The 13,960-nt window shown below is 49.9% G+C and overlaps 1 protein-coding gene across 2 annotated transcripts; it reads left to right on the forward strand.

The window, feature by feature from the left end:
* Positions 1-12,789, forward strand: KLHDC3 (kelch domain containing 3). Of its 2 annotated transcripts, XM_025990932.2 has the most exons (15): positions 48-330; positions 2,719-2,931; positions 3,108-3,284; positions 3,447-3,562; positions 3,738-3,809; positions 3,938-4,151; positions 4,231-4,317; positions 4,461-4,569; positions 4,696-4,769; positions 8,942-9,089; positions 9,891-9,957; positions 10,038-10,142; positions 10,483-10,557; positions 10,668-10,785; positions 11,206-12,789. In XM_025990932.2, exons 2-15 carry the CDS (start codon positions 2,778-2,780, stop codon positions 11,340-11,342), a joined length of 1,653 nt encoding a protein of 550 aa, XP_025846717.1. In that variant the 5' UTR covers positions 48-330; positions 2,719-2,777; the 3' UTR covers positions 11,343-12,789. The 2 variants fall into 2 exon arrangements, with proteins under 2 accessions (XP_025846716.1, XP_025846717.1); XM_025990931.2 differs by lacking the exons at positions 8,942-9,089; positions 9,891-9,957; positions 10,038-10,142; ... (1 more) ...; positions 10,668-10,785; positions 11,206-12,789 and adding exons at positions 4,892-4,970; positions 6,152-6,768 and having other exon boundaries at positions 1-330.
* Positions 12,790-13,960: the final 1,171 nt, after the last annotated feature.

The raw sequence follows: 13,960 nt of genomic DNA on the forward strand, positions 1-13,960 counted from the left end.
GCCTCCGCCGTCCCGGGCCCAGACGGCAAAGAACTACATTAACCAGTGACCCCCACGGGTTTTGACATTTGTAAGTACATGCGCACAATCTCCTTCGGCGCCGGCCCATTCTTCAGCCCCTCGCGACCCTCCGTAAACCCGTGGACTACAACTCCCGGTAGGCCTCGGGTACTTAGTTCTGACTGCACGTGCGCACACCCCTGCCCGCCGGAAGGACCGAGGTTGGCTGTGTTTATCTCGTTGGGGACCGAGGTGTCGGTTGGCGCGCAACGGGTTCTAGACTGCAAGCAGCGCGAGGACCCACGGCCCCGCCCCGGCCCGGCCTGGCAGGTAACCCGCGATGTGTTGAGGGACAAGGAAAATTGGAGGGGCTGGGGTCACCCATACCTGGAGCTGGAGTCGTGGGGGAGGGGCCTGAGAGTGATGCGGTGGGGGTGGGGAGGGAACTAGGGGGATGATGGGAAAGGAGAGTGTTAATGGGGAAAGAAGGGCTGAGGGAGGATGGTGAGGAAACGGGTGGAGGAGACCTGGTGGCTGGCGGAGGCACCGAAGGGAATTGGAAGGAAGATGGCTATGAAGAGAAGGGGAAGCTGAGGATAATGGAAGAAAAGGAGGGGGAGGGCCTACTATTGTTGGGGAGGGGAGACTGGGATGACTGGAAGAAGACAGGCATAGCGTCATGTAGAGTGAGGAAGGTCCCTGCCCGAAAGTCGGTGAATATTAGCTTTTTTTTTTTTTTTTTTTTTCCCTTAGTGGAAGAGGGAAAATGGAGGCTGTCGGGTGGAGCTTGGTGCCGTGGGAGAAGGGAAAAAAGAGAAAGCTGCAAAGCAATCAGGAGATCAAGAAGGGCCAGAAATGGGGAGTGAGCAAGAGACCCCGGGGGCGGGGAAAGGGGGTATGTACTTTAAGGGAATGGAAGAAGCTAGAGACTGCAGACCCTGAGACAGCGGGGGCTTTTCTCCATGAGTTTGAGTTGTCCTTGTGAAGAAGCTAAGGTTCTGTCAATCTTTGGATGGGATTGCTTCTCCTTTCCCCTGTGAATTCTTTACCTTGACATAGCAGAAGGAGGAAGTAGAAACTATGAGGGGAAATGAAAGACTCACATTCCTAAACCCCTCAACCTCCTATCTCCCCACAAGCCCAGATCCAAGATCTTTCGGATGGAGGACAGGAATAATGAAGTGAGAGTGGTTTCCTGGTGGGGCTATTTCAGATTTGGCAGGCTGGCTATTTAAAGCATGGGGTGGGGGTGGAGGGTTGAGGGAGGTTGAAGGGGGACGGCGGCTGGCAAGCCAGCTGGAAGCCATGTCTGTTTCTTTTCAGGGGCCTCCCGTGCATTCTCTGTACCTGAGTTTCCATCAGGCCCTTCCCTCTGCCAGGGCTCCTTGAACAGGGAGCAGATATCCACTCAAACCCAGCAGGTGCCTGCCAGCGAAGGCAATACCAGTTGTAGGAGCATTTGTCTGACAAGGCCTTCAAATGTACCCATTATCACTAGCTTGGCAGGTCATGCCTGGGTCTATTTCTTGTCCTGCCCAAGGGCACTTTTTTTTTATTTGTTTGCTTTCTTTCTCTCTCTCTCTTCTTTTTTCTTTTTTTAAGATTTTATTTATTCATGAGAGACACACAGAGAGACAGGCAGAGATACAGAGGGAGAAGCAGGCTCCCCCAGGGGGAGCCCGATGCAGGACCTGATCCCGGGACTCCAGGATCATGCCCTGGGCCAAAGGCAGATGCTCAACCACTGAGCCACCACCACCCAGGCATCCCATTTCTTTCTCTTTTCTAATGTACCCCTACCCCATCCCTCTTTCAGGAATCCAAGTGGGAGAACTGCTAAAATAGCTTGTTGTTTTTTTGTTTTTTTGTTTTTTTTGTTTTTTTTTTTTACAATAGCAGGGTTGGAGAAGTAGCAGGAGAGGAAAACCCCTCCTTTCCACCCCTACTGTTCCCAGCAGACACATACCTTTCTGGCTTAAGTTCCTGGTCTTGGCAGTATACCAGGCACAGCTGTCAAAGGAACTCTGAGTGCCTCTGAGGGGCCCTGGATGACCCTGATGACAACAGCTCAACTTGGCAAGAGCTCCCTATAAGGGGCTAACCATCTATAGAGGTCCCTGCCCTGGATCAATCCCACCCTGTCCTGGATCAGGGGACTGTTTCCCTCTAAAGGCCTAAAAGCTTTTTTACCTTGAAGCACCAATGCCAGCTTTCAATGGACTGATTGGGGTTGGCTGGGCTATTAATAGCCCTGAGTATTTTGAGATCCCTTTCCCCACCTTAAAGAGCAGAGATTCTTAGAGAGGTGGCAGTAAGCAGAGCAGAGCCAGAGAGACAAGAGAATGCACTGCCTTGGGAAGGAGGGCAGAGGGGGTGGGGGTGGGGTGGTACTTGGAGCTTATGCCAGGCCAGGGACACCGTGGCGGTGGAGCCTCTATGAGTAAAGGATGACCACGCTGAGCCCTTGATCAGCAAATTCTGAGCTGTCAATCAGGTCGGCGTGGTGCCACCCTTTGCTGTTGGGAAAACACAGGGCCAGGGCAAGTTCCCTGACCTCTGCAGCTCCCCTGGGGCAAGGCCAGCCACCTGAGCTTTGGAAGGGTGGTGTGGGAGGGCCACCAGGGTGACACTTTGAGTCAAGGGCTGGTTCTGGGCAGAGTCACGGCGAGCCAGACAAAGGCCTTGCCTGAGGAGCCCGTGGCCCTAACTTGTTTGCAGGTAGCAGAGGCAGCAGGCCGTGCCGGGGGGGCATGTTGCTGTAACCAGTGACCCAGGGGATGTTACGGTGGACAGTGCACCTGGAGGGCGGGCCCCGCAGGGTGAACCATGCTGCAGTGGCTGTTGGGCACCGGGTATACTCCTTCGGGGGTTACTGCTCTGGTGAAGACTATGAAACACTGCGTCAGATTGATGTGCACATTTTCAATGCAGGTAAGCTAATGCTGGGACGATCCCTGGATACCCACATCAGGGAGGGGGATGGGTAGCTGAATGAGGTTTGGTGGTGGTCCCCGTGGCCAGAGGGGATGGGGGAATGAATATCTGGTTTGGGAAAAGGTGAACAGCCTGGAGGAGCTTTCCAGGGCTGAGCAGAACTGTGCCCACAGTGTCTTTGCGTTGGACAAAGCTGCCCCCAGTGAGGCCTGCCATCCGTGGGCAGGCTCCTGTGGTACCCTACATGCGGTATGGACACTCAACTGTCCTCATCGACGACACGGTCTTCCTTTGGGGCGGGCGGAACGACACCGAAGGAGCCTGCAATGTGCTATATGCCTTTGATGTCAGTGAGTATGGGTCTCAGAGAAGCTGTGAATGAGAATGAGAGAAGCCAAATGATGCCTCTGGGAAATGGGCTGGGAAAGGTGTGGGCTGAGGTGGCTGGGCACCCCACAGTTTAGGAGGGAGTGTCAGGTTGCTTACCTGGCCCATCCTCGCCTCTCTTTCAGATACTCACAAATGGTCCACACCCCGAGTGTCAGGAACGGTTCCTGGAGCCCGGGACGGACATTCAGCTTGTGTCCTGGGCAAGACCATGTACATTTTTGGGGGCTACGAGCAGCTGGTAGGAACCCAGAGGTTTAGGGTGGGAATGAGAAAGAGGAAGGGAAAATAGAGGGTGATGGAATAGGAGGCTTTGACTTGTTTGAAGGTTTTAAGGAGAGAGGTTGGAGGGTCAGAGAGTGACCACTGATCCCATCTTTTATTGCTTTCTTCACTTCCTTTCTCTTCCCACTCAGGCGGATTGCTTTTCCAATGACATTCACAAGCTGGATACCAGCACCATGACATGGACCCTTATCTGTACAAAGGTGTGCCCTTTCTTCTTTCTTCCAGATCCTTACCCTCGATTCAAGACATCCTAGGAAGCTCAGTGAGAGCAGATCCCTTCTAGCCTTCATGTTGACCCCCTCCTTCTCATCTCTCTGCTCCTGCCCAGGGCAACCCTGCACGCTGGAGGGACTTCCACTCAGCCACAATGCTGGGCAGTCACATGTATGTCTTTGGGGGCCGTGCTGACCGCTTTGGGCCATTCCATTCCAACAACGAGATTTACTGCAACCGCATCCGTGTCTTTGACACCAGGACTGAGGCCTGGCTGGACTGTCCCCCCACTCCGGTGCTGCCTGAGGGCCGCCGGAGCCACTCAGCCTGTGAGTGTCTGTCTGTCCCTGTGGGAGTTCCCCCTTATCACCCATTGTCATCATACTCCACTTTGCTCTCTCCTTCCAGTTGGCTACAATGGGGAGCTGTACATCTTTGGTGGCTATAATGCAAGGCTGAACCGGCACTTCCATGACCTCTGGAAGTTTAACCCTGGTACAGAAGCACTGCCTTTAAGGGGAAAACAAGTAGCAGCTGACTGAGGAGTGGGGGGAGGGGCGGGGAATCCTGTGAGGGTGGGGGTGGAGAGGCTATCTGGACTGGGCAAGTATTAAAGCTCCACATAAACTGTTTTTCAGTGTCCTTCACATGGAAGAAGATTGAACCGAAGGGGAAGGGGCCATGTCCCCGCCGGCGCCAGTGCTGCTGTATTGTTGGTGACAAGATTGTTCTGTTTGGGGGTACCAGGTTAGGAGGAAAGTGGGGAGGCCTTGGGGAAGGGCCCAGGTCTGTGACTGCACGGGAGGCACTTGAGCAAGAGGGTCCTAGGGCTAGTATTTCCTCCTTCCTTCATCTCTTTTTTGATCTCTACAGTCCATCTCCTGAGGAAGGTCTGGGAGATGAATTTGACCTCATAGATCACTCTGACTTACACATTTTGGACTTTAGTAAGTACACATATTCCTACAGTGCCGTTGCAACAGGGTCCCTGACTTTGGATGGTGACACTGAGGACTGGACCCTTCCCTTGGCTCTGATCTTTCCCCTCTCCCTAACTTCTCCTTTAAAGGCCCTAGTCTGAAGACTCTGTGTAAACTGGCCGTGATTCAGTATAACCTGGACCAGTCCTGTTTGCCCCATGACATCAGGTACAGTGAGTGTTTGGAGAGGAGGGATTGTTTGAGGGTGAATGGGCAGCAAAAGCAGGATCTGATGAGCTTGGTCTCAATATAGAGGGGACAGAGGTTTTTGTTCTGCTGGAGATATGGTGTACTTGTGGAGAATGAGAGGGATTGAGATTCAGAAGTATCAGGTGAGTAAATCATATGGGGGAAAAAAATCTGGTGTTTTATTTTATTTATTTATTTTTTTTATTTATTTTTTATTTTTTATTTTTTTAAATCTGGTGTTTTAAACCAAGCTCAGAAGCATCACTTATTGAGACCTGAGCCTATAATTGTTGTTTTTAATATGCTGAGAAAGTTTGATTAAATCTTTGAAGTTATGTGCAAAGTACAATTTCAAGAATCTTTGGATCACATTAGTTCCAGAATTAAGGGAGCTCCTTCCAGCTACTTCCTTTTGAATTCCATTCTTCAGTCCAAATCAAGCTCCAGAAGTTATTTGGTGTATAATTGTGTTCTTCTGGGTCATTCTGGACACTTCCCTCTCCTTGTATCAGTTTTGTTTAACTTACTTGCTGAGGGTGTGTGCGTTCAGTATTTGGTGACGCAGAGTGTATGTAAAAGGCTGAACTGATGGATCCTAGGCTACCTCAGGATTGACACGTGTAGGTATTTCCTACCAAGTAGACTGTAGTGAGGGTCTTGACGTAAGGAGGAACTTGGTAAATCCTTGTAAAAGAATAGAATTGTCAAAAAGAGAGAGGAAACAAGGGATTAATTTTAATGTGTGAGGGGTGGAGAAGGCTTCTGGAAGCTTAGGAGAAGAGCTGAGTTAGGCTCTTTAAAGGGATAAGAGTGGAGAGCAAAAACACATTCCTGGTTGAGCAGAGGATAAAAGGTAGGTTGGGAAGTTTACTGAGCTGTATATACAGATGATTTTTTCCCAGGTGTTGGGCACAAGGACACATATATAGACACAGGAAGTTTACATAATCTTGCAGGTGAAGGAGTGGGTGATACTGGATTTGGTGGTGGGTGGGGCCTGATAAATTTAGTAAGGCGGTAAGGAAGGAGGTGGCTGTGGGTGGTTGTGCTCTAAGATGTTGAAGGGACTGGTGTGTTCATAGCCTTGTTTGAGCAATTCTGGCCTTGGGGGTGGAGGCTCCCCGTCTGTCCTTTTTGCCTTTCATTTGTTGGCCTTCCAGGTGGGAGCTGAATGCCATGACCACCAACAGCAATATCAGTCGCCCCATCGTCTCCTCCCATGGGTAGGAGAAAGTTGCTGCCGCCTCCCTTCCTGAACCTGCTATTGTGTTCACTGCCCCTTTCCATCCCTCACCTGCCTGCCCCTTTGGACCTGGACTCGGTATACCTCTGCGTGGAGTTGTTGGACTAGAGGTGTTTCCTGTGCTGTGAACTCAGTGGGGAGCTGTAGGGGGGAGGGCGAGTTCCCTGCCCCCTTGGGCCGAGGGCCCCTTCCCTTGGTGCTCTGTCCCGTACACCTCCTTCCAACTGCTCCTGGGTCTCTGCTCTGCCCCAGGCCAGCCAGGCTCTACTGGGAAGCTAAGGAACTGGGGATAAGGGAGAAGCAAGCAGTGTCTGAGCCTCAGGAGCTTCCCCCAACCCTTGTTTCCGCCCCCTCCCCCGCTTGAGCCATGAGCATCCATTGGGAGCTGAGAGGAGTTGCAACTGTTGCCATGAAACCTCCTTCTCCCTGATCTGGGGAGGCGAGGACCAGCAGATAATCCCACCCTTCCCTGAGCTGTTGCTGTTCCCTGACGCTCCCAGCCAGCTCAGATTTTATAAAAATGAATTAAAAATCTCCAAACGTGTGATCTGTTTTTGTGGAAAACGACGGGAGGGTGTGTGGCCGAAGCTTGCAAAGGGGCAGGGTGTTGAGGTTCTGGCTTTGCCGAAAACAAAAGGAAACCAAATACCACCAAGGCCTGGCTCTTATTTCTCTTGAGCGCGGAGTCCAGCGCCACGGACAAAAAGGTGGCGACAGTCCCTCGAGCGGACTCCACTCCCCGCCGCGGGTCCCACCCCTTCGCTACGAGTGGCGCAGACGCGGCCTCCTGGGGAGACCGGAAGAGGCGGGCCGGGAACCACGAGAGCGGAAGTAGCGCCATCGCTGCCGCCGCGGCTGACGGGCCAATGCCTAGAGCGAGTTCCCGCGCCCCGGCGGCTGCCGGGTCTCCCCGCGGGGCCCGGGTCTGCGGGGAGGACTCTGGGGGCCTGCGGAAGGGTGAGACCCCGGTGCCGGGGCGGCGGGGCGCCGGGGAGAAGGGCAGGTGGCGGCGCGGTCCCCGTGGGGCCGCCCAGTTCTCTAAAGCGGCGGCCGACGCGTTGGGCCGTGAGGGGGAGCTTCCAGGGTTAGGAGATCCTGGGCAGTTGCTGAAAGGAGGATGGGGTGGTTTTCCGCAGGGAGAAACCGCTTGGGCGAAAGCACAATCAGGAGAGGCGTGGGTTGCTGGGGCAGGGTTAGCAGATCAGGATTCACACATTTCGCAGACATTCTTTGAGCTTCTACCGTGTACAGGCTGTTCTGGATGTGGTTCTAGCTGTAGATGTAGCGGTGAGTAAAGCACTCAACTCCTCCGGGCGCCTGGCTGGCTCAGTGGGAGAAGCGTGCAACTCTTGATCTCAGAGTTGTCGGTTCAAGCCCCACATCGGGTGTAGAGATTACTTAAAAGCCTTTTTTTAAGAAAAGATTTCATTTATTTATTCATGAGAGACACAGGCAGAGGGAGAAGCAGGCTCCTCGCAGGGAGCCCGATGTGGGACTCCATCCTGGGACCGGGATCACGCCCTGAGCTACCCAGGCGTCCCTAGGATTAAAATCTTAAAAAAAAAAAAAAAAAAAAATCTCATGAAACTTTTCAAAAAGGGTGACCAAAAAAAAGGTAAATTCATACATTAAAAGGCAACAGAGCATGGGATTATATTTTTTTAAGGATAAGTTTTATGATATGTGAATTATATCTCAGTTTTTTAAGAAGACTATAAGGGCTATAGAGAGAAAGCAATTTTAAATAAAGAAGGCCTCACTGAGTAGATGACATTTGAGCAACAGCTTGAAGGACATGAAGGAGCAAGCAATAAATGGATCTGGAGAAAACTTCCAAGCAGAGGTAACATCAAATACAAAGGAACTGCTCCGGGAACACTGACTTTTTTTTTTTTTTTTTTTTTAAGGATTTTATCTATTTATTCATGAGAGACGCAGAGGGAGAAGCAGGAATGAGCCCCACGCGACTCATTCCAGGTTTCCAGGACTACACCCTGGGCTGAAGGTGGCGCTAAACCGCTGAGCTACCCAGGCTGCCCAACACTGACCTTTTTGCTCATGAACTGCTAGGAGACCAGTTGAGAGGAGTGGGAAAGAGATTAGTAGGAAGTGAGCTAGAGATCACCTGGGGGCTTTCAAACCATTATAAAGCCCTGTAGCTTTTACTCCGATCATGGATCATGAGGAGGCCCTTGAGGAGTTTTGAGTTCTGAAGTGATGTGATCTGAAGCATATGTGTATGGAAAAAGAGGTGGGAGTGATGAGATCAGCTTTGCATTTTACAGGCCTCTGTCAAGCCTGGAGTGAGAAGCCTCGCTTTGGGAGGAGTCAGAGGTTGGGAGACCAGTTAGGAGGCTAGAGCACTGGCTCGGGTGAGGTGCTGAGAGTATGAAGCAGAGCATGGGCAGTGGTGACCGAGCAAGGGAAACAAGCCCTGTGGAGAAGCCTGTAGAGGCATGATTAAAAGAGAGGATGAAAAAGAAGGGACTGTGGTTTGGCCCACTGCCAGTTTTACAGCCCTTAGCCAGGTGAGGCCCCAGGTGGCTGGAATGGTTGGGAAGGTAGATGTCAGCATAGCATTATTATGACCTGTGCTGCTTGGGGCCTATAGTGATTGGTCTGGTGGGGACACTGGAAAGGAGGGTGGGATGAGGTCTCTGCAGCACTAGGAGATTCTGTGCTGACTTGTGTCCCCACCCCTCTGCAGACACATCTGACATGTCCTTTGAAGAGCTGTTGGAATTGCAGAGCCAAGTGGGGACTAAGACATACAAACGGTTGGTAGCTGGAAACAGTTCTAAGAAGCAAGGCTCTAGACCACGTGTCCAAAATGCCTGTGTTGCAGATAAGCACAGGTGAGGAACTGAGGAATACTTGGGACCTTCAGTAGGTGTCTGAATTCTTAGGTGGGAGGCCTTTGATCGTGACTGGAGACCCTGGGGTGCTGGCTGGCTTGGCATGTGCCAAAAATGGCACCTGGATGACTCAGTTGGTTAAGCATCTGCCTTCTGCTCAGGTCATGATCCCAGGGTCCTGGGATCGAGCCCCGTGTCAGGCTCTCTGCTCGGTGAGGAACCTGCTTCTCCCTCTCCCCTGCTTGTGCTCTCTCTCTTTTTCTTTTTTTTTTTTTTTTTAATTTTTTATTTATTTATGATAATCACACAGAGGGAGAGAGAGGGAGGGAGAGGCAGAGACATAGGCAGAGGGAGAAGCAGGCTCCATACACTGGGAGCCCGACGTGGGATTCAATCCCGGGTCTTCAGGATCGCTCCCTGGGCCAAAGGCAGGCGCTAAACCGCTGCGCCACCCAGGGATCCCTTGTGCTCTCTCTCTTACATTCTCTCTCAAATAAACAAGATCTTAACAAAAAAACTAAAATAAAATTAAGGGCGCCTGGGTGGTTCAGTCATTAAGTGTCCGACTCTTGATTTCAGCTCAAGTCATGATCTCGGGGTTGTGAGATCGATCCCCTCATCAGGCTCACACGCTGAGCATGGAGCCTGCTTGATTTTCTCCGTCTCTTCTGCCTCTCCCTGCTGCTCTTGTGCATTCTCTCTTTATCTTTCTCTCTAAAAAGTAATAAAAATAAAGTCTTAAAAAAAAAAAAAGAAGAAGAAGAAGACTGGAGACCCCAGACATGTCTAATTTCTCCATAGGCCTCTGGAAATGTCAGCCAAGGTCCGGGTGCCATTTTTGCGTCAAGTTGTCCCCATCAGTAAGAAGGTAAGGAAGAGGCAGGAAGAAAGAAGTCTCTCAGAGGAGACTGAACAGTTCTTTTATTCTCTCTTTCCCTCTCCCCAAAGGTAGCCCGGGATCCCCGCTTTGACGATCTGTCAGGAGAATATAATCCTGAGGTGTTTGACAAAACATATGAATTCCTGAATGACATCCGAGCCAAAGAGAAAGAGGTTTGGAACATGAGACTGGCTCCTGGGGATTCTGAGGGGTGGGAAGTTAGGGTACAGGTTAGAGAGTCAGGCAGAGGGGAACAGGGCGCATAGTGGTGGGCAGATTTATTTCTCCTTAACTGATTTAACTCTCCCTAATTTGCTTTCCCTATTCAAATCCTGGTTCATTAATTTACTACCTGTGTGACTATTGGTAGTTTTCAAATCATGAAAAGATAATATTCATATTTCATAGTGTTATTATGTTAATGTATATTAGCCTCTTAGAATAATGCTTGGCACAAAATTTCAGTTAACATTTACAGACTGCTAACCATCATATTCATTTTGCAATGTGGAGCTTGTGAAAAAGCAGTTGAAGAAGCACCATTCAGGGCAGGAGCATGAGAAACTGCAGCAGCTGCTTCAGAGAATGGTGAGTGGGTCAGAGTTGCAGGTGGGCGGTGAGAACAGTTCAAGGCAGTCAGGAGGTGGTTCATGGTCCCTCTACCCACCCATCTCACCCACCTCCTCTTTGCTTCTCAGGAGCAGCAAGAAATGGCACAGCAGGAACGCAGGAGGCAACAGGAGCTGCGCCTGGCCCTGAAGCAGGAGCAGAGGGCTCGGGCCCAGCAGGGCCATCGGCCATACTTCCTGAAGAAATGTGAGTGGGGCACAGCCATCCCAGGCTGGTTACAGGGACAGGCTTGGGTGGCCATAGAAGCAGCATGCTGTGTTGGGGGTCCAGGAGCCTCCCTAAGGGAGGCACGAAGGTAGAAATAGGAAGGAGGAGTTATTTGTAACTCTTCTTATATCCCTAAGTATAGATTATGGACAAGGAGTGTTGCTTTTATCTCTCCCTGCCTCCCCTCCATATGCTGGGCCAGGCACATGGAAGGAGCTCACAGTTGGTGTAATAGAGCAAACAGAGGATGGTAGAAAAAAATCCATGTGCTGCCCTCACCAGTGAATTGCAACCAAGTCACGTATCCTGACATAATGGTTGAGAGGTACAGACCCGGGGAAAGGGAGAGAAGAATGCCTCCTCCTTTGTTTACCAGCTTTCTTTCTCCTTGTCCTCTAGCTGAGCAGCGGGAATTGGTCCTAGCTGAGAAGTTCAAGGAGCTGAAACGCAGCAAGAGGCTAGAGAGCTTCTTGAGTCGAAAGAGGCGCCGAAATGCAGGCAAGGACCGGAGACATCTCCCTTTGAGCAAAGAGTAATAAAGAACTGTTCTGAGCTCTACCACTGCCCCAGTGAGAAATGGATCTGCAGGGACAGACTTGGGCTTGGCCTCTTCTGGTTCTTTTCCACTCAAGGGTGAGGATCATAGCTGCCCTTGAGCTAGATTAGCTCAAAGATGACTAGAGGGTCTTGGACTACCCCAAGGTTGGACAAGAAGAGCAGCTCAGCTTGTACTCTGGCACACTTCCTCTGCTTGGATCTGGTTCATCATGGCTTCATGTCCTCCCATCCTTACTTTAAACCAATGATTATGGTATAGAAATAAAAGGGCCAATGAGTGATCTTCAGGCTGGTGAAAGCCATGAAGTCCGTGGATGGCTCCTAGGGCTGGAGCCAGTTCGTAAACATTCCTGTCACTCTTCTTTTTATTATTATTATTATTATTATTTTTTAAAGATTTTATTTATTCATGAGAGACACAGAGAGAGAGGCAGAGACACAGGCAGAGGGAGAAGCAGGCTCCATGCAGGGAGCCCGATGTGGGACTCGATCCCGGGACTCCAGGATCAGGCCTTGGGCTGAAGGCAGGTGCCAAACCACTGAGCCACCCAGGGATCCCTCTTCTTTTTATTATTAACTGTTTTTTTGGTGCGATTGTGGGTGACCTAGAACTACTGTTTCAGCAGGCCACATGTAGGGGCTGGCAACAAATGTAAGGCTCCCACAAAGGAGGATATCAGACCAGAGATCCCTCAAAGAAGACACAGTCATTGAAAGAGTGGACCACTCCCACAGCTCACCTACTTAGCTTTGGTCTGGATACAAGAGGAGGTAGGGGATGAGGACACGAAGTTTCCCCAATAATGTGTTAGCACAGCTGGCCCTTAGCACTGTTTGGGTCTAGAGTTCATAATACCTGTGTAGACTGGAAAATCCTTAAGGTAATAATTCAGTTCGAAGTGGTCTCAGGTTGTTTTTAGGCACTTGGCAGAAGCAAATGTGATCTTCTCTTGAGGTTTGTACTTTAAACCCAAGCTTCCAGGAATTCCTTCAGATAAAATTTGAAGGAATGTGTGCTCTCAGTGAAAATACAAAGTACACAAGGAAAGAAATCACCATGAGCAAGAGTCATTAGGGACACTAGGCAACAGAGTCAGACCAACAAAGACATGTTAGAAATACGAAATACAAAATATAGGGGCTCCTGGATGGCTCAGTAGGTTAAGCATCTGACTCATGATTTTGGCTTGGTTCTGATGATCTCAGGGTCATGGGATTGAGCCCTGTGTCCTTGCTTAACAGGAGTCTGCTGAGATTCTCTCCCTCTGCCCCTCGCTCTCTTTCTCTAAAATAGATAAATAAATCTTTAAAAAAAAACACAAAATATAAGATGTCTTGCTTATACTTAAAGTATGACTAAAGAAAATCTCTAAAAGGACCGAATTGGTCTGATAAAAAATAAAGCTTTTAAAAATGAACGTTAAACTATTTGAAGTTAGAAACTTATCGTGGGATCCTTGGGTGGTGCAGTGGTTTAGCGCCTGCCTTTGGCCCAGGGCATGATCCTGGAGACCCGGGATCGAATCCCACGTCGGGCTCCTGGTGCATAGAGCCTGCTTCTCCCTCTGCCTCTCTCTCCCTCTCTCTCTCTCTCTCTCTGTGTGTGTGACTATCATAAATAAATAAAAATTAAAAAAAAAAAAAAGAAACTTTATCGTTAAACAACAGATTAGACATACCTAAAAGAATGAAGTGGAAGTACATCTGAAGTTACACAGGTGGAGCACAGGGATACAGAGAAATGGAAACTAAGCGAAAGGTTAAAAAATATGGAAGATAGATTGAGAAGGTGTGATACATATAATCAATTCCAAAGGAGAGAATTTTTTTTTTAAGGTTTCATTTAGGGGATCCCTGGGTGGCTCAGCGGTTTCGTGCCTGCCTTTGGCCCAGGGTGCGATCCTGGGGTCCCGGGATCGAGTCTCGCGTCAGGCTCCCGGCATGGAGCCTGCTTCTCCCTCTGCCTGTGTCTCTGCCTCTCTCTCTCTCTATCATAAATAAATAAATCTTTAAAAAATTTTTAAAAATAAATAAATAAATAAAGGTTATGTTTATTCATGAGAGACACAGAAAGAGAGGCAGAGACACAGGAAGAGGGAGAAGCAGGCTCCATGCAGGGAGCCCAATGTGGGACTTGACTCGGGACTCCGGGACCACGCCCTGAGCCAAACGGAGACACTCAATCGCCGAGGCACCCAGGTATCCCCAGAAGAGAATATTTCAAAGAAGCTGAGAATTTTGTAGAATTGAAATTTATCAATCCTAAGCCTCAGAAAGCCTAATTTTTGTGTTTGTTTTTTTTTTTTTTAAGATTTTATTTATTTATTAATGAGAGATACAGAGAGAGAGGCAGAGACACGGGCAGAGGGAGAAGCAGGCTCCATACAGGGAGCCTGACGTGGGACTTGATCCCGGGTCTCCAGGATCACGTCCTGGGCCAAAGGCAGGCGCCAAACCACTGAGCCACCCAGGTGTCCCAAGCCTAGTTAATTTTAAGCAGGACTGAAAAAAAGAATTGATAGCTGCCTCAGCTGGTAAAGTGTGTGACTCTTGATCTTGGGGTTGTGAGAGTTCAAGCCCCATATTGGGCATAGAG

This window comes from Vulpes vulpes, chromosome 1 (assembly GCF_048418805.1).
Source record: "Vulpes vulpes isolate BD-2025 chromosome 1, VulVul3, whole genome shotgun sequence".
Classification (NCBI taxonomy): Eukaryota; Metazoa; Chordata; class Mammalia; order Carnivora; family Canidae; genus Vulpes; species Vulpes vulpes.

Excerpts from the sequence above, each read along its gene's own strand:
- KLHDC3 (XM_025990932.2), top strand. The coding sequence starts at position 2,778 with ATGTTACGGTGGACAGTGCACCTGGAGGGCGGGCCCCGCAGGGTGAAC. Across the intron at positions 3,285-3,446 it reads GCTATATGCCTTTGATGTCA|ATACTCACAAATGGTCCACA; the intron begins GTGAGTATGGGT and ends CCTCTCTTTCAG. Across the intron at positions 9,958-10,037 it reads TTGTCCCCATCAGTAAGAAG|GTAGCCCGGGATCCCCGCTT; the intron begins GTAAGGAAGAGG and ends CTCTCCCCAAAG.